The sequence below is a fragment of the Gasterosteus aculeatus genome, chromosome 7, assembly GCF_964276395.1.
Source record: "Gasterosteus aculeatus chromosome 7, fGasAcu3.hap1.1, whole genome shotgun sequence".
NCBI classification, from domain to species: Eukaryota; Metazoa; Chordata; class Actinopteri; order Perciformes; family Gasterosteidae; genus Gasterosteus; species Gasterosteus aculeatus.
In genome coordinates, this window is record NC_135694.1 from 23,924,150 (window position 1) to 23,947,151 (window position 23,002).

The window sequence follows — 23,002 nt, forward strand, 5'->3', positions numbered from 1 at the left end:
GAGTATCAGATCTGTTTTTCATCTGTTTCACTCAAACTCCTGTCACCTTTTAATGGTCCTTTTTTTTGGTTTATCTCTACTTGTGTCTCATTTTTTACTCACCTCCTCTCCTGAGATTTTACCTCAATCACTTTCTCTGTCCTTCAGGCATTGGCACCCAGGATGGTAGTGCCAACAAGGACAAGGACTTCAAGGGCAAGTCCCAGAGGCAGGTCCAGTTCAACCCGGGACAGTCCAGAGCCACGTGGCGGGTTCGGATACTGGCTGACGGGAAGTACGAGCGGGCAGAGACCTTCCAGATTTTGCTGTCGGAGCCGGTGATGGGGGTGATGGAGTTCCCTGCTGCAGCAACAGTTGAGATCCTGGATCCTAGTGATGGTCAGACCTTATATTCTGCACTCGGCACACTCATGTATAGTTTTAGGCTCACTGCAGACTATTAAGAGTCGGCAACTTCGTCCTATAATTAAAAAGCCCAGTTTGTTTATGTGGTTCATATATGAAGCTCTATGAGATTATAAATAATTGTATCACATAGAAAACAACATTGATTAATTCTGTATTTTGTTTTTTAGTCAGTTGAAGGTCCCTATTTCATTAAATATTCTTAATTAGAATAAAACTGGAACTTCGCCAATGCAATTCTGGAGTATTCATAGAATATCCAAAGTTGTTTTTTTTTCCTTATGAACAGGCCGATACAACACAGTCTGAGATTTTTGGACAGTCATTACGCAACCCACACAAAATCCCAACCACCATTAAAGTGTTCTTGTTACAAAGGAATGAAAAAAAAACATATATCACATTCATTTCTGTGAAGCATCAGTCAACTTGGCGTAAACAGCATGAAGAATTGTCAACATGATGCTTTAGAAATAGAGGCTACGGCGACTCCCCGGGGAATGAGCAGGAACATCACAACCGGTGGGGATTTGTTGTAGAGACTAACTTATTCCTTTTTCTCTTGCCATTGTGCCAAACCAATGGTTGCCTGCCCAATATCATGTTGCTGTTTAGCAATGGTCAACCTTGGTCGAACCCTTATGGTTAAGTCAGAAAAGTCTCCAACCCACACTCGCACACAAACCTCAGTCGGCCCCCTTTTTCACCTGAATCGTTTGTAATCGTCGATGTTCGCTCTTTGTCTCTTTGCCTGCAGACTGATGCTATTGGAATATTGGGTAGTGTGACAGACTGGCTCCTCTGCTGCTTCATCAAAGTCGGATTCACTCGTCTGCAGCTTTTACAGACACCCCCTTTTTGTCTCTCCTCAGTCCAACTTTTAAGTAATTATAGATTTGCAAACAAAGATGGAAACACCGAGGCTTCCATTGTAGTGTCGCACAACAGCTGCTGTCTTCATTCTCTCTCTCTCTCTCATTTGTCTTCTTGTTCCCTCACTTTCACTATGTCGTTATCCTTCTCTCTCTCTCTCTCTCTCTCTCCTCTTGCATTCCTCCTCCTCAGTCTATCCTCCCCTGTGGGCTAATTATGTTGTGTGTGGAGGGTGGTCTAAGGTTTGCTTCCTGTCATCTCCGGGGATCGTCTAATGTGACAGAGATGTGCCCCTCTGTACTCTAATGGACCAGTGAAGCTCCATCTAGGCCTGTGGCCTAAGCTGTCCTCAAGCGCGGTTCTCTAATGATGAAAACTGCCCTTTTCTGGTCTTCTGGTTAGCTGGAGAGTCAACCCCCCCACCCCCCCCCCCCCCCCCCCCCTCTCCCCCACAACACTCGGGCGTTTCCAAATTAAGGAGGCCGTAACAAGCTGAATTTGTTCTAACGCCACCGACCCTCTGTGTCCCCGACACCACCCAACTGTATCTGCCGGGCGCGACTTTGATTAAGGAGTGGGCTTCTCCTCTGGTGCACCCGCTTCCAGTGCTGCAGCAGACAAAACATTATTGTTATTCGTGTGCGATAGCCTATAGGTTCACTCCTGTAAAACTTTGTGATTTTCATCATATATAATGGAGGTGCAGCGCAGACTGCAGATGAAGGTGGCAGCCTGCTGCGGGGCTTTTTGCTGCCAGTAGCTACAAGCATCGTGCCACATATCTGTCTCGCTTACTCTAGACAGCAGAGTCGTCATATGTCAGTAGAACCGGGTTCCCCACAGCCTTCCACGCCAAGGTCCTTCCACTAAACCATGAAGAACTGTTTTCTGCTTTGTCTTTGGTTTTAGTTTTGAGATTGCAAGGCCAGCTGTAGCCAAGCGCATCCTCGTGCAGTTGGGATGGACAGTCTCTTGACTAATAGTGGACCCATGCTGCATGAAGAACTGCTTTGAGAGCTCGCTGCTGTGTTTTGGTGTTGTTCAGTGTTTACATAGTCGTCAGTTGTAGGTCTGCAGGCTGTTTTGTTTCACATTCACGCATACATTTGAGACATTTAGCTGGTGGGCATGTTTTTTTTTTAAACGGTAAAGTAAAATGCACAAAACAACAGTCAGACAGTAGGAACAAAGGACATATCCCTGCATCCATGGGATATTCATGAAATTATTAATAATGGAGATGTTCTAGGTGTAGAAAGGCAAACCAAACAGATTATGATCGGCACGACTATAAGCAACCTCGGGTGGAAACATTTTCTGTAAAAGCTTTTTCTCTCTGCATGAATGTTTCAGAATTGCTGTTTGAGGGGAACTTGACCCGGTTGGCTGAAATGTTGCTTTCATAACCTTTTGGTGTCATTTAGACGCACGAGAACAGCGAACTGTGAGGTGGAATGTGAAAAAAACTGTGAGGAGAGAGAAGATGATCCGAGTAAAGCGGTGATAGGTGAAGAAGGGAACCTAATCCCCTGTCGCGTGTCCCTGTACACCCCCCCGGGGAGTGACAGATTGTCGACAACGATAGAAATGAGAAATTAAGTGAGCGAGGAGGAAGATTGAGCGGAGAGAGAGACCGGTTTACGGGGAGCTACCGAAAGAGAAGACTAAGATTGTCTTATGTTGATGACGTCATCCACAAAGAGTCATCTCTCTGTCAGAAGATCTGGGACGGGCTGGAGCTCATTCCACTCTGCTTGTTGTTTTTATTGGTCCCCGTGCGTCTGTGGAAAAGATGCTCCAGTATTTATTGTTTCTATAACGCCAGTAAGTTCTACGCTTTGATAAATGATCCTTTCACTGGCTCTAAGTCTCTCCCTCAATCACAAACTCCTCCCAGAGACGGAGAGAAAGAAGTGGAGAAAAGGAGAAAAATGATAAATCAGATGCTGACCCCCCCTCGGAGGAGTTGATGTGTCAAAACGCGCAGCCGCTTGCCCTCTGTGGGACGAACGGAGAGGCTTGCATGTGCAGTTGTCTGTGACACACCAGGCAGTGGGAAGGACTTCCAAAGGGGTCTCTTTGAAGAGTACCTCTGGTGGCGTCAAACCCAAAACTGTGATGGGGAGTTATTTTTGAATATGAATAAGCACACTGCAGGACTACCACTTCAATAGAAAAAAAAAACATTTCAGCTGCTGCTCACTAATTCAGAGCCGGAACAAAAGCCTGTATCAGCCCTTGAAGGGCTGATGTGCTGTGAATTTTGGCAGATTGTTATACGTATCATTGGACTTTTTCTCTTTCTTCTGACTTCCTCTACTCGTTCTCTTTTCTCCTCCAGAGTCAACGGTGTTCTTCCCTGAACAGATCCACAGCGTGGAGGAAGACGTCGGCGAGCTTTTCATCCCGGTGCACCGCAGCGGAGACATCAGCCAGGAGCTCATGGTGGTCTGCTTCACGCAGCAGGGTACCGACGAGCCCTTTCTTCACCTCCTCCCTCCCAGTGTGTCTCCACCGTCTTTCCAGACAGACTGGTTGTGTTTGATGGTCGATCCTGTGTTTAAGCCTCGATGGACGTTTTCTTGACACATCCGATGTCTAAATAGATAATGAGTTACACAGATTTCAGTACATAATCATAACGGCGACATTATTAACTCGAATTTTGTTTCTGTTTTTGTACGCTGCTCACAGTAAAAAAACAAAAACGTTGCTATGTTTCAGAATGAACGCAGAAGTTACAGTCGTGTTTACTGTTACATCAGAAATGTCCTTCTCCATTATATTGTATTGGGATGATAATAGTACCCTCTTTTATGGTGGACGGTCGGGGGCTTTTTCCCCCATTTGACGGTGCTAGTGAGATATGTTTAAAACACAGCCAACACACTAGAATTTACTCTGCGTTTGCACTCTCACAAATGGAAAGTGGCCTAAACGCGTCAGTTCTGTGTGTAAATTAGCTGTTAGGCGGTCCTTTAAAAGTTGCAGGAGCACTCTCTTTGTTAGAATTCAAATTACTGCAATTACTTCTCACAGTGTTTGAAGACGTACGGATTTTAGCCTGAGTGTTCTCCTTTTAAAGTGAAATCCCATGAAATCCACGTGGAGAAAATAAGTATATTGCATACGCTACTTAGCTTAATAACCACTGCACCAAAGGTTTTAATTCATGCTTGTCCCTTCAAAGGTTCTGCCACGGGGACGATTCCCACCACCGTTCTGTCTTACTCGGACTACATCTCCCGTCTGGAGGAGCATGTCAGCGTCCTTCGCTTTGACAGGGGTGAAAGGGAGAAGCAGTGTCGCGTCGTGATCATCGACGACTCTCTCTACGAGGGAGAGGAGAGCTTCAACGTCACCCTGTCGCTGCCGGTCGGGGGCCGTCTGGGGATGCACCACCCCACCACCAAAGTCAATATCCTGGAGGACATGGATGATGGTATGTCATGCTCGGGCGCTCTCCCGCGTCTCTCTTCCTGTGATCCTTCTGTGCGAACTGTTAATAACGTCATGGCAAGAAATGTCGTTGGAAATGTCGTTAAACACGTAGGTTGTTTGGCTTCTGAGAGAGGCTAAGGATTCAAACTCCTACCTCGCTGTCATTCAGACATCTTCTAACCGGCAGGAGAATATATTGAGGATTTATTCGGGGAGGGACAAGCCTGCTGGGAAATACTTATTCCAATCGACAGGAGCACTCATCCCCATCTCACTATTATGGACGGATTGATATACTTTATAGACTCACCAAGATGGAATGTCTCTTCTCGTGTTTCTTTAATGAAATGCCATGTTATAGATTTTAACAATGACAAGTTCTCTTTTTTTTATTCTCCTGACGAAGCAGTACTGGCGTTCTAGATTTAGGTAAAATTTCTCAAAAAATGAACACGATCAAGGCCTTATAGATCGTTCCAGGGATTTCTTTCCCGTCTGTCCAACCATAGAAATGCAAATTATAAGGAAATGTCTTGTAAAATCCTAGTAAGTCAATAAAGGGGATTTATTAGGGAAATACGATCCCATTGACTGACTGATCAAGTTCAAACCATCTTTCCTCGTCGAGTTCCTCCTTTACTTGTCAAGTCGAAAATGTATCTTATAATTTACCATATTATTATTATATTAGATATTTTAGTGAGGAAAATATTGTCTACATTTAGCTACCATTCTAAATAACAAAAAGGGACATAAGAGAAATCTTAAAGGTGCTAAATTACAAATATAGAGAAAATAACTAAAAAAGAAGAAGAAGAATGTAACTCAAATCCGGTACTACACAGATTTGTGTTGGTTAGAAGCCTGCACTGCATTCATCAAGCTGGTGTATTTTTACTTCTATTAAAGGCTTATTAAAAGTCTATTTAATCAACGATAAACTCATTTAGGCTATGAGAACTGTAAACCGTAAACAGCTGTGTTTGTATTTAATTTACTCTTTAACCCGTAGCCTTATGTAGCTGTTATTTAGCCCGTCCATCTTGGGTCTGTATTTAACAGAACAGTGTGCCGTGAATGAATGAATGAATAAAGCACAGAATAAAGCATAGAGTAATAGAAACGTTCTATTTGCTTGTATCTTATTTCACATTAATTATGCCGTTGTAACCTATGGATAGTGGTTGTTTTACTTTTATTTTTTTGTTTTTAAGTAGAGATAATAGTGTCAGAGAGGACTGAGATAACTAAAACTATCATGTGTTACAACACAGAGCTCATTTAAGGATACAATTCTGCCAGATTGAATGTGTGTGTGTGTGTGTGTGTGTGTGTGTGTGTGTGTGCGTTGAGGCATCTTGGAGCAACTTAACAAGAAACACGACACACTGTCTTATTGTGAGTTTAATGTCAGAAGACTTCAATCGTGGTGCTGAGTTCAAAGGAATAGAAAATGTGTTTGTTAAAGCCCAAATCCAGTGAGAGATGACGTGTCATTCTCAGCCTCCCAGAGGAGGATAATACGCCGTCTGACAGCACACTAGTACCTGCGCCCGGGCAGTCAAACCGCTCCCTCCTTCCTTTTTAATGCTACCTCAATTCGCTAAGAAAAAAAAGAAGAGACAGCGCTCTGAATCGTGTACACGGAGGCCTGCGTCTGCTCCGCTCCACGTGTGTCTGTTAGTACACCGATTCACTGTTAGACCTCAAATTCTCCATCAAAGGCAAGTTGTGAGAAAAAGCACTTGTATAACTGCAAGTGTGACTGCCGGAACGCTCTCTTGCCCCATTTTCGCTTCCCCCCGGGTTAAAGTCAAGTTCAGTCCACCGTTCTCCTTCCATCTATTTCTCTACTCGCACACACACACACACACACACACACACACACACACACTCTCTCTCGCGCTCTCTTCACAAGCACACTTTCTCTCACTTTAGCCGGAAAAAAAAAGAAAAAAGACCCAGGGGTGTCTGCTAGATTTAGTGCTTTATCGGATTAAACTGTACAGTACCTGTCTCCCTGAGTGTTGCTCGCTCCACATGGCTGCACACTCTGACTCAGAGGGTGTGTTGTCATCTCCTTGTGCCCTGCCAAGGAGAGAGGACACTCAGACGGTCCCAGTCGGGCACACGCGGCCACAGCTGAGTTTGTAGAAATGTAGATGAACGAGTTGTTCTTGGAAACCCAGTCCTTGATTTCAATAGGTTAGCGTTGCGGTTGATAAGAGGTTGTTGTGTGTTCGTTTTTTTATACATATACAATACACACGCAACATAACGATAAAAAAAACAGGTTGGGGGCTGGATCAAATAAATGTTTTTAGAATCCGAACAGAACCATAAAGCATGTATTTATATTGTTAAAAGGATTTGTTTCGCTGTGTAACATTCCATTCGCAAACCGTGCTTGTAAATGCATAATGGGTACAGCAGGTGTTGATCTGTCTGTTTCAATTCAGCTGATCTTACACAACATATCTTCAATTAGCATACAAACAGCAAGCATTCTTTCCTTCATTTGGCTTCCCGTTGAATAGAATTTAAAAAACAAAGAACGTTTGGTATTTCATCTTGTGAACAAGAAATATTCACAAGGCCGCAAAAAAGAAAATTCTGACAAAAAATCAGAAGAAAGCATAATTTACAAAATCTTAAAAAAGGTGAAATGTAGGACTTTAATTTTAGTGCAGTTTGCAGTTCCTTCTGTTTAAAAGGTATTTTGTATCTTAAACCAGCTCTGCCAACATTAGTGCATGAGGGACATCTATGGTAAAGTAGAATGATCTGGACTGTTATTCAACTGTGTGATAAAGAGAACAAAGATGGGTCCATCATTTGTAGCAAAATGTACCGCGATGAACTGCTGAATCTTCAATCGCAGTCGGCTCGTGTATTTGTATGACTTAGCCGGTGCAATAAGAGTGACATTTAGAATCTTAATGGCAGGAAAATCTGTGTCACTGGCGGAGTCGGAGAATATTATGCACTTCATTTTTTTCTGCGTTTAGAAATAGTCTGTGATTAAGTAGTGATAAGTGGAAAGCACTACTGGAAGACAAGTTCGGGCCTGAGATGAGATGGGATTTAAGTATTGATCAGGAGGACTTTTTAAATTCATGTTTTAATGAATACAGCTTTGGAATAAAACAACTGTCGTATCTCTTCTTTAATAGTAAGCTGCCTTCATTGAGTACCATGAGCAGTAAGCTAGTTTATTTTGAGAGGTCCAGGACAAGAATCGCACAAAATGGTTAAACCAAATAAAGGGAGAAAAAGATGTTTCAATAAGACCCATACGTGAAAACATTTCCAGTGTCAACAGAGCTTATTAGTCGCCTTCGGGGGACCGTTGTGAATGTTCTGGTAACTGTATTTTAAAGTCGCCGTCAAACGCAAATGGCTACACACACTCACACATAGTAATTATCAAGATTTGGTTTTACACCTTCTCCAGCCCTCACACACTCTTCAGAGTGCCAAACCCCTGGCGTGGCCCCAGAGGGGAGGGAGGAAGTAGCTCTCGCTCATCAGTCCTCACTCACTGCTTCTCCTGGTGTCAAGTGTTTGTCGTCGCCCGCGGCAGTCAAGACATGTGTGAATGCAGACGTGCACATTAGCACGGGTGCAGAAGGTTCCTCTTTGGACATTCAATGAATGCGTGGCAGATTGTGTTTACAGTGTGATACCTCTTCCCCCATCCGTTGTTGAAGCATGCATTTAGTTATCAATGCTTTTGCAAAAATCTCATTTACCAGCCGCCGCGCTATTTACCAGAGTAAGTGCACACATGCACACACACACCTGTCACTTTTACTGGTCACCTTCTGTTCGCTGGTGCACTTTATTTTTAACGTTTTATTTGTTACTTTTATTTTTATTTTTATTCCCGCTGCACCATGTTGATCTTGCACTATGTTGTCTTACTGCCTGATGTTATCCACCAACCACCAAGTCAAATTCTAACATATTTTGGTAATAAATGTTCCTGATTCCCGAATTTGCCTTCTATTCTGCCGTTGTGCAAATACGCAAGTGTTATTTGCATTACAAACCAGCACTGCATCTGTTAGGTGAAGAGGAGAGTGTGGAAGGAACATTGAGGGACCAAGTGAATGTAGCTAAAGGACACAAGCTGAACTTGTGCAGTATTGTTCCCCCCGGGCTGTGACTTGTGTTAAATTAAGTACAAACAGAACTGCAGTAAATGTTCTCACTCCGTTTGTACAAGTACATTCTGCTTATCCTTTGTTATGTGTGAGAGTGTGTGTGTGTGTGTGTGTGTGTGTGTGTGTGTGTGTGTGTGTGTGTGTGTGTGTGTGTGTGTGTGTGTGTGTGTGTGTGTTTTTTCTCTTTCTCTGAATGTGGTATAATAAGATGGTGAGACCAGGAGAAAGCAGGCCAGTTAAATTACATTACAATATGATATTAAAGTTTATACATCTGTGAAGTAATATTCAGGAAAAAAAGATATCTCTGGACAGCTAAAGCCTTTGTTCGTGACGAAAAATGCTAATACGCATTCTATTTTTGGGATTATACACCTGAACATGAAAAGGGAGCCGAGTGAGAGTGGCAGCTTAAAGCATAAAATAAAGAACTTTCCCTCCGTCACTTCTTTTAGACTTGACATGGGGGCTGTGAGAGATGAAGCCGTCAAATACACACTGGACTGCCTCCACTCTGCTGCCTCAGGAAACAATGCCAGTTCAAACAAGCCTTTGAGCAGTCTGGGGGGGGCGGGGCGCTTTCTCTCTGTCTCACTATCTCACTGCACCACATTCAGAGAGACAACACACACACACACATTGAGAGAGGCCTTGTTTTTCCGTGCTAACTGCATCTTTTTGTTGTTGAAAGTACTCCAGGATTTATGTCAGAATAATGGTAACAATGAGGTGGGGTGGCAGGCCTGGAAAGGTCGGAAAGGTCACGCTTCCCTGCAGTTCAACGTGAGACTAATAGGCTGTCTCCGTTCGATCTCTGTGTGGCCAGCTTTACAAATGAGTCATGTCCGGTGGTTGCTGACAGGTACGCGAGCCGAGGAGACAAGTTGCACTAAACGCTAAACCATAAATAACAGCCATAAAGAAAATAGGGAAAATGCATATGAACTCTTCAAAAGAGCCTCAACGTACGAGGCTGAAGGCCTTTAAACAGACGTAGTTTGGTACAAAAATGTAAATCAATAGTTTGAGATAAAGTATGAATGCTGTTTTAAAATAAAGAAATACTGCCAATCTGATTATTTCTCTTCTGATGTGTTTGCTCTGCAGCTCCGGTGTTTTACTTTGGCGAGGTAAAGTATCACGTGGATGAGAGTGATGGATACGTGGAGGTTAAAGTGTGGAGGACAGGGAGCGACCTGTCCAACACCGGAACCGTCACCATCCGCTCTCGTAAGGCCGAGCCCGTCTCTGCCGAAGGTACAAGCTCTCAGTTGTGGAGTCAATCGTTCGCTGGCGATTTGCTAGAAATGATTGAATTAACAATTAGGAACATCTGACTCCATTTCATTGACCTACTCAAAATCCCGCCGTCCGCGACGCCCTCTTTTCCTTCCTTTAGCCGGTATTGACTACGTGGGCATCAGTCGTAACCTGGACTTCGCCCCGGGCGTCAGCATGCAGACGTTCAGGGTCACGATTCTGGACGACCTGGGTCAACCAGAGCTGGAGGGGACCGAGAGCTTTGAGCTGGTTCTTCGCATGCCGGTGAACGGCATCCTGGGAGAACCCGGGAAAGCCACAGTTTTCATCAACGACTCCGTGTCTGACTGTGGGTGACTTGATTTTTCTAGAATATTTTACTTTATGTCTTCTCACCTTCAGTATTTGCTTTAAAAGAGCTATGCGTATAAAATGTATCATTAAACATTGTTATCTTTAGAATTATTCCTATGCCAGTGGTGTGGCTCCAGGAATGACAATGTCTGTCTGTCCGTCTGTCTGTCAGTTGGTCCTGATGGCTGTACAGACATTTATGGGTCTGAAATATATATTTTTTTAATTTTCTAAAAACATTCCAGTCATATTTCATTCAGGGCGACCTCATAATTGCTTCAACCCTTTTCTTTGACTTTGTATTCATAGTTTCACAACTTGTATGCATTTTGATTAGCTATTTAAAATCAGCCCGGTCAGTCAAATTCAGCCCAGACGGCGTGAAATACGTCATTACCTTTTCACGTGTGGCGGTTGATGTGTTGTGATGATTGTCTTTTTGACTGACAGTACCGAGGGTGCAGTTCCGCCAGCCGGTGTACACCGGCGAGGAGAGTGACGGTCACATCACAGCCACAGTGTACCGCAGCGGCGACATCAGACACAAGTCCACGGCTCGCTGTTACACCCGCCAGAGCTCCGCGCAGGTCGCCTCCGACTTCGACGAGCGACCCAACACAGAAACCTCCATCATCACTTTCTTACCAGGTATTAACCTTTAACCACGAGTGTATCACACGTTTCTTTTTTTCCTCAGGTGTTCTAATCATTTTTTTGTTGTGAGAGTTGACACCCTTTTAATTAAAATAAACAGCTCCGACAAAAAATCTATTTATTTTTTGTCACACTTTTTTTTTCTTCTTAAGTGCTATTTTGCAAGAGTTTGCAAGTTTGACTGTTTCACACATTATCTCGTGCACCTTTTCAGTATACGCTTGACAAAATATGTTCAAACAGCCGTCTAAACTCTTTAGGGGGGGAGGTGGCGCTGTGGGTGGGGTAAAATTCGACATCCAGTAAAAAATAAAAATGAGAATTATTGCAGAATTATTTCTCCCACCTGAAACGTTTTACTTTTCACGCTTTAGGCGAGACGGAGAAGCCATGTGTTCTGTCTCTGGTTGATGACACGCTGTACGAGGAGGGAGAAGAGCTGCGGTTGGTCTTGGGGGACCCGAGGAGCGACTCACCGTTTGGAGCATCGGTGGGAGCTCTGAATGAGACCCTGGTGAAAATCAAGGACACAGCCGACAGTAAGTGTAATTAATGAAGAGGGGCCGAGGGGGACGGAGACAAATAAAGGATGGAACACTTGTTCACTTGAACACAGTTGGTTTTAGATCACAGTCAGCAGTCATATTAAAGGGAGTGATGATTAAATGTGAACAATCCCTCCCTGTGCAACTCAGAACCCATCATTCGTTTTTTGGAGACCAAGCTCAGCGTGAGCGAACCGAAGGAAGCCGGCGCTGTGGCAGCAGTGAGGATACCTGTGGTACGAGTGGGGGACACATCGAAAGTGTCCGTGGTCCGTGTTCACACCAAAGACGGGTCAGCGATCTCAGGAGAGGACTACTTCCCCGTGTCTCAAGGTAAGACTCTTCTGTCTCGCAGGGTTTAAGCTACATTTTAGTATTTTTTTAAACTGGCTTTAGGGACAAAAATGGTGCAAAGGCAGTGCATAATCAAGCTCTGGTAAAATAAAATAGCAGACAGAGATACGTACTTAACTTAAGGAACTAATGGAAACCAATGTATGAATGCAAGTCTGTAACACCATGCACATGGTTAGACAAATAAACAGTTTTACTCCTTTAACACGTTAAATGTATGTCTTAATAAAAACTAGTACTGCTAGTGGTCAAAAGCAGCACGATGCATAAACTTTGTTCATTCGGACCTGCAGATATCCTTCTGGTAGATTCCTCTGCATTTGTAGAAGTTACAACAGAGCGAGATTTCTTCTTACAAAGCTCACCATAGGAGTGTTAAATGAATGTGTGCATAGGGAGGAATTTTTGCGCGAGTCATTGAATTTGTATTTTCATACCAAGCGTGGAAAGGTAATTTCTGCAATAGCCCAGTGGAGGGTCGTGTCATTTTTAATTGAATTTCATTATACTTTACGCTTTGTCAGCAGGGTGAAATCCCTCCACTCAACTTTAAGCGCAATGAACTTTTCTTGGCTTTTTTCCTAATCATGGCTTCAGATATTTACATGCATACATTCTGTCAATTCAAATTACACCTTACTGACATTTTCCGGCAGCTATTTGTCGCACAGCGTTGAATTCCAACTTTTACACAATATTACTCACCTCACCAGAAGATTACTACTATGACTATTTCTATGCAAATAAAAAGCTGCAATGCGTGAAACAATTTTTATGGAAAACTTTACTTAAAAAGAGAGAAACAAGGCCTTGATGTAACCAAACTGTCTTTAATTCTACACAAAAAACAACAACAACAACCAATACTAATGCAACACAGCTGTTCCAATGATGATACGTTTGAAATGTATTTTCCTGGCGTACGTGTTTGTTTTTGTTTATGCCCAGACATTGAGTTCAAAGAGGGCGATAAGGAACACGCGGTGCAGGTGGAAGTGCTTTTTGATGGTGTCCGGGAGATGAGGGAAGCCTTTACGCTTCACCTTAAGCCTGATGCAAACATGGTGGCTGAAACTCAGGTTAAACACCCCACAAACAAACCACACAAACACGTCTGCTTTGAGTAAAGACGGGAATAGATTTTCCTTTCTCTCTTCTCCATAACAGGTAACTAAAATGATAGTTTACATCGAGGAGACCAACAGCATGGCCGACGTCACCTTCCCCTCGCTGCCTCACGTGGTGTCACTGCTTCATTACGACGATGCCGCCAGGACGCCAGGCAACCTCAGTCCACCGGCCGGCTACCCTGTCGTCTGTGTCACGGTGCGTGAAACTGAAACCAACGATCGACGCCACTTTACAAATACAGTTCACTCCATAGAGTCCGGCAAACTGTAACTTGGCACGTGGGCTTTTTGTGGAATGAGGTAGCGGGACCGAATCGGGACCCACATCATTCTCCCTTCCAGTGTTGGCCAGTTCGTCACCAGCAGACACATTACACAGTCTGGTACGCTACGGTCCGCCAGAGAGTCCCTCCCACTGTTGAAATGCGAGCTCGCTGAGACACTTCAATGGGTGTTTTTGTGAAGTGTTAAGTCATTTGCTTCTCAGGTGACGGCTCAGGGACACAAAATGAAACAATCTTGTCAAAACTCAAATGCTGAGTGCCGCAACGGGAGACCTGGTGTCAACAGGTTTACACACATAATTCCATAAAGGCTTAACCGTTCATCTCACACCACTATTTTTCTCATTTCAAAACAAGCAGGTTTAAGAGCTTGACGATAAAATCCCAGCACACTGAAACATCTGGATTTCCTTGGCAGCCGTTGCACACTCGTTTGTATTCTCCACCTCTTTCTCCTTTTTGTCCTCGGGCATCTGCTTTATCTTTCCCATCTCTCTGCTGTCCCTGCCCACCCGCCCACTCTGACTTTACCCCCCCCCCATCCGTCCTCCAGGCTTGCAACACCAAATACCCAGAATACGACAAGACGGGTTCTATCTGCGTGAGCGAGCACATCAACAACACCTTGACCCGCTACCGCTGGCTCATCAGTGCCCCGGCTGGCCCCGACGGCGTCACGAGTCCCATGAGGGAGGTGGACTTTGACACCTTCTTCACGTCCTCCAAGACGATCGCATTGGACTCAGTCTACTTCCAGGCGGGCTCCAGGGTCCAGTGTGCTGCCAGAGCCGTTAATTCCAACGGCGACGAGGGTTTAGAGCTCAGCAGCCCCATCGCCGCCATCAGCCAGGAGGAAGGTGAGGACAGAACAACGAACCTCCGTCTGTGTGTCTCATGTTGCCCGTTTTCTGTAAAAAGGAGTTTGACTTATTATGATTTTGCAATCAGAACCATACTGCCTGGTTCTCCAAGCATCATGGTATGTCATTTTTAATGAACAGCTCCTACTGTACAGTACAGCTGCATAATTCAGAATGTTAAGTAAAGATTATGAGCAAAATGTACTAAACGTGTTGATTTTACAGAATTTAGTAAACTGTTTTGGGAATGTCAGCATTTTTACAGAATATTACTGTTTTAGTTCAAACTAATTTTCTAAGATTATCATACGCTCGGTCTGTTTGCCTTCTGTCCTTCAAAGCGTTGCAGTCCGTCCTTGCTTTCACAACCTTTCCTCTCTGCTCATATTAAGGTATGTGTCAACCACGCAAGATGGGCACCGTTGGCGCCGAGCCTTTCTCTGCAAAGCTGCGCTACACTGGAGCCGAGGACCCGAAACACCCTAACCTCATCAAAGTGACTGTCACCATGCCTCATATAGACGGTAGGTGAAGCTGCAGGCTGGACTTCCACCGCTGATGAAGTGAAGGGTAATGTACTGTGTGCAGTGTTCACGTCCGTGGATCCTGAGGAGCGTGACAGCCAGAATGTGGATCCTGCCGGGTTACATCAAAACCCCCCTGCAGAAGCCCTCCAGCACGCCCGCGACTTAATATTTCCTTCTTGATTTTTAATCAGTTTCCTTCCAGCTCGTCTCCTCCAGGTGTCCCTCGTCCTCCTTTTTGGTGCTTTCCCTGCTTTTCCTTTCATCACTTTTCGTTCAACTATTTTTTTCCCCACTAAGTTTTTGAAATAATAATTTCTCACAGTACTGGTACCAAAGACAGTTACACCTTTTCTCTCTCTCTCTCTCTTTGCAGGCATGCTTCCGGTAATCTCCACTCGCCCGCTCACCAACTTTGAACTGACTCTGAGCCCGGATGGAACCCGGGTCGGAAACCACCGCTGCTCCAACTTGCTGGACTACGATGAGGTCACCACAGGTCACAGCTTCATCACCGCCTCGACGCGGAGCCCCGAGAGCGCGGGAGACGCAGCGCCCTATCAGTTCAGCAGCGCTCTGCGCGGCAACGGCACGCTGCGCTTCTACCGGAACCTCAACCTGGAGGCCTGTCTCTGGGAGTTCACCAGCTACTACCACATGTCCGAGCTGCTCACAGACTGCGGAGGCACCATAGGGACTGATGGACAGGTTTGTTTGTGTGTGTGTTTGTTTACCTGTGCGTTTGTCTACAACTTATAAATTCCAATTCAGGGTTTGTATGTACATCTGTTTGACTGTCTAGCGTGCGTGTGTGTGTGTGTGTGTCCACCTGTGTGTCTCTGTCTGTGTGCTCAGTCCATTTACGGCTCTTGAATGAGAGGGTTGCGCAGAACAGGACGCCACCGTGTCTGTTTGCCTGCGCTTTACGTCTCATTCACTCAACGTTTGTGTGTGTTTGCCTTCTGCGAGCCTCTGATTGTGTGCATGCAAACATGTGCACAAAGAAACACACACACTCAAACAAAGTGTTGCCAACATCGCATCAGTCATTCCCTTAACGCTCACTAATTGTACACTCATCAACACGAAAGATTTGCAGCTTGGATTCAAAGGAAATTTGGGAAAATTGGGAAACAAAAGGGAATTCACTTTATTTAAAATCCCCCCCCCCCCCTAGTTTTTCTTCTTTTATTGGTTGGTGGCATCGCAGTTGAACTCCACACAGAAATAAACTACTTTTCATTTTGTGCCGGCTGGATGCTAACAAACTTCCTGCAGCCGTTTGCTGTTGCTGTGTCAATTTGTGTCGGATACTTTACAGATCTGCGGTTCTTGTTGTTGTTGTTGTTGTGGATTAGGAGACAGACCCTTGCTCTCTGGCTCATGTCCTGCTGCTCCTTTGTGCTCCGTCAGCCTTTGATCTGTGAGCTTCTTGTTGCTGATCAGACTGCTGCGAGTTCAGGGGTGTTTTTTGGGGTGTGTGGAGGAGATAAAGAACAGATAAGAAAATGGTTTATTTTTCCTCAGTCACAGCATGAACTATTTACACACATGACGCCCGTCACCTTTCAAGTCCACTTAGTTAAGAGAGATCACTGTCACATAGTCCCTTCGGTTATGCTTTTATTTTATTTTTCAAACAGTGTTAAAAGAAAAAAAAAGTACCAGTACGAACATCTAGAATCGAAGCCCAGAGAAAGAATTGAATTATTCGGCTGCTTCCGAAATTAGTCTTTATAAAAACAAAACATTTACAGTGTAATAATCCTGATCATTGATTGGTCATTGGATTTTCATGACAGCTTTGTTTCATGGTCTCCATAACTGCAGACTCTCAGACTCTCTCATATCTGGAGAGAATGTTCACTAACTAAATGGTTTAACTCACTAGAAAAGTAAAGAGCAGGATATTGTGAAGGAACTGCGAACAATATTAATATCGCAGTACTGAGACGTGCCAAAATATTGTCCGCTAAAATTGATCTTCTAAGTTTCTCTTGTGAATTAATCTCCTGTCCAGTATCAATGCAGTTGTTTACTATACAAATGGACTAATTTTCAAACAAATATAATGTGCTTAATTTCCATGAATTTTGTGTTTCTGAGACAAAATAAAACATATGTTACCACATAGTTCACACGACACACAACATATGACATGGTGTTGTGAGCAGAGACCCCTAGTGGCTGGTCTCGTGGAAATACGTCTAAAAATAAAAATAAACATGGGCTTCAAACTTCAACCATAAAATCAGGTAATTTAATACATTTTGAATGTATTCGACTTCATAAGCCTAAATGTAACCGTTCTTCACTCATCAACGTCCTCGCAGGTGCTGAATCTGGTCCAGTCCTACGTGACTCTGCGTGTGCCTCTTTACGTGTCATACGTGTTCCACTCTCCCGTGGGAGCCGGTGGCTGGCAGCACTTTGACCTGCAGTCAGAGCTTCGCCTGACTTTCGTGTACGACACGGCCATTCTCTGGGCGGAGGGCATCGGCAGCCCCCCGAAGGCCGAGTTGCAGGGTAGGTGATGACGGGACATTATGTTCTTCTGGACCCCGACATCATCCACATATCTTTTTTTTTAAAGTGTGTTCTTGAAAAATCTTGTGTCTTTTTTTTTGCCAGGTTCATTGTATCCAACAAGCATGCGCATCAATGAACAGGGACGTTTGGTGGTGAACTTCCGCACCAAGGCTCGTTTCAGGGGTCTGTTCGTGGAGTCTCATTCTGGAGGCAGAATAAAAAAAGCTGGTGAGGCTGACGGATTATCTTAACCACACCACTTTTACTGAGCACTCGTTGCTCAAGACACAAACACATTATTATGAGTTCATTCTAAATGAGTCTTCCATCGTGAACGTCTCCCTCCCTCCCTCAACTTTAATCACCTAGCAACCGTCACGACCTCCATGGTGATGAGCGTGGACCACCCCGGCCTGACCTTTAACCTCACCTTAGTGAGGAGTGAGCCGACCTACAACCAGCCAGTCCAGCAGTGGACCTTCACCTCGGACTTTGCTGTAAGTGTGACCACGTGAAATTGAAACGTCCGCTGTGTAAACGCGTGCTCTCAAGCAGCCGGACGGACAGATGCAGACTGACACGCTATCTGTCTTCTTTGCTCCCTACAGGTAAGAGACTACTCTGGAACCTTCACAGTAAAGCTGATCCCCTGCACAACAGCCCAGAACATGGAATACACTCTCCCGCCTGTCTGCAGTCCCAGAGAACCAGTCACCTTCAATCTAGACATCAGATTCCAGCAAGTACGGCGGATTTTGTTTGAACCTCAAGCGGCAATATTTTCTCACTTTCTCGCTCTCTGTCGCTGGCTCTTCCCCCTGTGAAACGTTTTGATGTGCGTCCCGCTTTAGGTGAGCGACCCGGTTGCAGTGGAATTTAGTCTGAACACTCAGATGTTCTTACTGACCAAGAGAAGCTTGTGGCTCTCTGATGGCTCCATGGGCTTTGGCCAGGAGACGGATGTAGCGTTTTCTGAGGGTAAGTACCCTCTTAATACTTTTACTTACTTTACTTTTTAGTATAAGGAGGATTTCAAAATAAAATACTTACAGCTCTAGATGTTTATGTCACATTGTCTTCACATATAACATGTTTTACATCACGTCTATAGTTATATGCAAAGTGTTCCAAAGGTTTTCGATTAATGTTCTGATTGGACATTATTTGAGCACAATATGGAAAATGACTAGCCAAAAATAAGTCTTGCCTGACCTACTGTGACCATTCATTCACAGGGAATATTAAATCTGCTTTTTAAACTGACATCTGAAATGTCAGCATAAAAGTCCCAGATCAATCCTGGAAGACAACATATATGCAAATATTGACATTTGAAGATAGAAAATAAAAGCAGAAGCAGCGGTGTGCCAGGGACATGGTTGACATTTCAATGTCTAAAACATAAACACAGAAGACTACAGCTGTTTAAAGTCATTTCCATTTACTTGCATTGAACTGTCAATGTTTCTTGGATTGATGATTGACAAGCCTACATAACAAGGTGTACGCTTTAGAATGAACTCCTACCTTCCTTTTAGGCGATCCGATCTATGGCCGTGTAATGGTGGACCCTGTGCAGAACCTGGGGGACTCTTTCTTCTGTAGCATAGAGAAGGTGTTCCTCTGCACCGGTGCTGATGGATACGTACCAAAGTACAACCCAATAAAGTTTGAATTTGGCTGCTTGGCCGACTCGCCATCACTGCTCTTTAGATTCAAGATCCTTGTGAGTAAATTCAGCTTTTTAATAATGCCATTTGAGTGTGCAGAGAGATGCAAAATAACGTTTGTTTAATTCCATTTTTCCCTTAATCTACCGCACCTCAACAGGACAAAGCTCAGCCAGAGACTCAGGCACGTGCGTTTGGTGGTGTCAGTTTTAATGCGGCACTGGCAGTGGATGATCCAACAGCAATGTCCCTGGTCAAGCAGCCCGGGTCCGATGGCTTTAGGTTGGACTCTACAGCCATGTTCCAGGTATTCGTCATCTTACTGCTCCTCATGGACAGTGACTCATTTTTGGTAGCTACAATAAGTTAAATATTTACAATCTTTATTTATTTGTATTATTGTGAGATGGATTTTGCGCTATAACAGAGCTTTGCCCAAATTTTGTATGGACACAGTTTGTATTTTGCCCCGACCTTGTGTGATGGTTTAAATGCTCTATTGGGTCGACCGCATGGATGTAAGACATTAGGTTTTGTGATGTAATCCTTGGTGGTGATTACTTTTGCAGTGCAGAGTTATTGTATTTTGAAATCATTATATTAAATCAATTCAATGCTCGTTCAATTTAGTAAGTCAAGTGAGTCCTATCTTATCAAAAATGGTTGGTTGACTCACTTGACTTACTAAATTGAACAAGCATTGAATTGATTTAATATAATGATTTTATTTTTGCAAGACGTGATCATTTTGGACTCTTAATCAATTTGGTTTGCTCATTTTCTAAATTGAACACAATTCTTAGATGTTCGCTCTTTGGTGTTTCCTTCAGGTTGCCGCAGGCCGTGAGTGGTACATTCACACTATTTACACAGTCCGCTCCAAAGAGAATGCTAACAGAGGAATTGGAAAGCGCAGCCTGGAATACCACTCCTTGGTTTCCCCAAGCAGTGACATCGCCTTGACCCCGTCGCGCGGCAAAGGTCCTCGCTCCAGGAGGTCGGCCGGCCAGCATGTCCCAGAGGTCGCTGACGATATCGGCGCAGACAGCAACCGCGGTACCAACATCATGCACATCGCTTTGGACCGCACCAAGAGACAGGCAGGGGGGTCGAACGAGCTGTTCAACGGTGGGCTGGAACCTAGTGAGCGGAACGCGGGGCAAGAGGAAGAGGGTCTGGTGACTATGGTGGGGACAGCGGTGGGGCTGCTGCTGACTGTCCTCATTATTGTCATCGTCGTACTGGTGCTGAGATCCAGACAGCAGGACGGGAAGGAGGGATGGAGGGAGGGGGTGCAGGAGGTGGTGAAAGGGTCGGTCAGTACAGAGCCCATGTTGGTGGTGAGGATGCAGGATTGCCACAACAGTTCAGAGGTCTGAGCAGCGGATGCGGGGATCCACAGATGGACAAAGGGATGAGGAGCACGTGAGGGTTTTATACAATTTGGGATTTGTTGTTTGGTTTTTTAACTGCTAATTAATCGCTTTCACAACACCAAAAATCTGACATTGATCATATGTGGTATTTGGAGTGAGTGTGTGTGTGTGTGTGTGTGTGTGTGTGTGTGTGTGTGTGTGTGTGTGTGTGTGTGTGTGTGTGTGTGTGTGTGTGTGTTTGCGCCTGTTAGTGGAGGATTTATACAGCATTGGATCCTTTACAAACCATGTTCACTACAATAGGGAACAGCAAAGAGTACAGTCCTACAGGGTGCTGTTGGGGAATATTTCAATAAAACTAGTTTGGGAGAAGAGAATGATTTATTTGAATGTTTATCTAATAAAAAACAGTCTTGCTGAATGATCAAAGCTGCAAAAAGTCCATTTATTGCTTGCAAGCAGGAGGCCAAGGCATCTCCGAGCAGTAAAAACGCTGATTTTTCATGCATACATGTGAAGGCCATCCTCAATGGCAGGTACGAGAAGTTGCAAACCAAGTTGAGATAAGAACCAAGGTTAAGATGGGGGTAACACACACAGTCCCTTTGTTCGAGCGCCTGTGGGAGAGCCTTCTCCTAGACACAGCTGCATATGGAAACCTTAAGTCTTTCTGCTTTTGCACATCATTTCAATACAGACAATAATCACTCTTTTAGCATAAGATTTTTTTTACCATCACAGTGTCTTGGCCCAACATTCCACTTCATGCTGTTACTAGCATGGTATTTCATTTCTCACTGACAAGCTTTGGGGTGTAAATGTTGCTGAAGCCGCTATATCCCTTCTGCAGAATCACAGCCACTCAAAGCACTTTCCTCGTGAAGCTGGTGTCTCGCAGGCCAATCCAGAGATTTAGTGCTGTAGGTTTACCTCGCGTAAAGGGGACTAGATGATGTGAATACTCATATTGAAAGGAATAGTTTACCTTAAAAAACAAAACTCGGATATTATTCACTGCCCCTAGTTCATTTAAAACTTTGTGTTTATGAGTTTCTACTCAGAAGGGATACATAAGTGATCTCTGCACACTTCCTGCAGTATTTGTTTAGCATCTTAACAACTCTGTTGATGCAAAAGTCCAATATTGACACTATAATCTCACTTACTGTCCTTAGTTGTCATAAAGTTCCTCAATTTCCATATGATAATATAATGTATGAAAATACCGGGGATTAAAAAGGGATTAGGTATGAAATATTTAAGACTAAGTTGTGTATATCATGCCTTCTAGGGGGAACTATCCCTTTAGGACAAACCTTTGGTCATAAAATATTTGGGGACACAGTCGTTCTAAATAACAAAGTTGCCACCACCTGTTTCATATCTGTGAACTAAACCTACAGAAATATTTTACCGTAGAGTGACACCACTGCAGTAAGAATTCATGTGTATTAACCAGCTAATATCATTTTCCCTCATTCTTTCTTACCATTCGATGTTAGATGTAATTAGCATTTCCGTTGCTGCTCAGTTGGGTCATTCCCACTATTTCTACTCTTGGGAAAACTTGGTTATTTACTGCGTCATATGTTTACAGTTCATCACTGCTTTGATACCACAATGTTTACTGCCATCCATCCCGCTGTTCCACTGTGTATGTCTGTGAAATTGTCATATTTGTTCAAAATATTTTGAGTGAAATGTTTTTTTTAGAGAGCACTGGTTACAGTATGAGACACTCATCTCAGGAGTTATTTCTTGTACAACAATGGGCCATTTCTTGTAACACAATCTACTACTGTTGAGTGAAGAAAATATCTAGTGAGCCATTTCTGTGTTACACTGCTAATGACTGTGGTGCTGTGAACATGCAAATACTTTGTTCATATCCAATGTTTTGACCCCTATTCTTCTCACATTATGTTCTTGTAAGCTTTGTTTGTCACTCTTACAGTGTGTGGGAATTAGTGTTCTGGGTAATATTTTGTAACAAAGGATGCAAAATAGCTGCTTACAAATCAGTAAGTCTAGAAGAAAAATATTACATTTGAGGCATTTTATATAATCTGCTGTCTCGTTATTTTGTCAATATCACTGGTGAACTTTCTTGTTTATATGTGTTGTTAGACCTGTGTCTTACTCTTCTATGGATATACAACATGGTGGGATTAATGTTTCTAAATATTTGTCTTATTATGGTGTTGTCATCATTGTATATTTATTTCCAATATTTATCAGGGATAGCCAATGTGATAGACATGAGCTGCAGATCCGATGATAATTGGTGATGGGTGTGATGGTTTATACACGTAATAGTGTGCTGGGACATTGCTGCGATTTTTTCCCCCCGATAAATTTGGAAATAAGACCATATATCTGACATCAAATGCACTTTTTGAGTCACATCCTTCACATGCCAATCCGAGCTATGCAATGTAATGTATATTCCACAGCCAATTACCCCCCATGTATATGACAATTTTAGAAGAAACAATCAAACTTGATATTCAGTTTGTCTTTTTAAGAATGGGTTTTTATGTATATGTATTTAAAAATAAATATTGTTGCTTACTTGTG

General features: G+C 43.7%; 1 protein-coding gene across 1 annotated transcript in view; it reads left to right on the forward strand.

Moving 5' to 3' along the window:
* Positions 1 to 22,996, forward strand: part of frem2a (FRAS1 related extracellular matrix 2a) — a 45,266-nt gene extending 22,270 nt beyond the window's left edge. Inside the window, exons 4-24 of the mRNA XM_040182324.2 lie at positions 148 to 378; positions 3,620 to 3,745; positions 4,469 to 4,720; positions 9,993 to 10,142; positions 10,285 to 10,494; positions 10,950 to 11,147; positions 11,528 to 11,692; positions 11,849 to 12,031; positions 13,001 to 13,131; positions 13,220 to 13,378; positions 14,020 to 14,323; positions 14,719 to 14,850; positions 15,227 to 15,558; positions 17,184 to 17,376; positions 17,482 to 17,607; positions 17,749 to 17,876; positions 17,988 to 18,122; positions 18,231 to 18,357; positions 18,918 to 19,105; positions 19,210 to 19,356; positions 19,880 to 22,996. Coding sequence (XP_040038258.2) covers positions 148 to 378; positions 3,620 to 3,745; positions 4,469 to 4,720; positions 9,993 to 10,142; positions 10,285 to 10,494; positions 10,950 to 11,147; positions 11,528 to 11,692; positions 11,849 to 12,031; positions 13,001 to 13,131; positions 13,220 to 13,378; positions 14,020 to 14,323; positions 14,719 to 14,850; positions 15,227 to 15,558; positions 17,184 to 17,376; positions 17,482 to 17,607; positions 17,749 to 17,876; positions 17,988 to 18,122; positions 18,231 to 18,357; positions 18,918 to 19,105; positions 19,210 to 19,356; positions 19,880 to 20,428 — 4,166 coding nt within the window. The 3' untranslated portion in view covers positions 20,429 to 22,996. The remainder of the gene's footprint in view (positions 1 to 147; positions 379 to 3,619; positions 3,746 to 4,468; positions 4,721 to 9,992; positions 10,143 to 10,284; positions 10,495 to 10,949; positions 11,148 to 11,527; positions 11,693 to 11,848; positions 12,032 to 13,000; positions 13,132 to 13,219; positions 13,379 to 14,019; positions 14,324 to 14,718; positions 14,851 to 15,226; positions 15,559 to 17,183; positions 17,377 to 17,481; positions 17,608 to 17,748; positions 17,877 to 17,987; positions 18,123 to 18,230; positions 18,358 to 18,917; positions 19,106 to 19,209; positions 19,357 to 19,879) is intronic.
* The last annotated feature ends 6 nt before the right edge of the window (positions 22,997 to 23,002 follow it).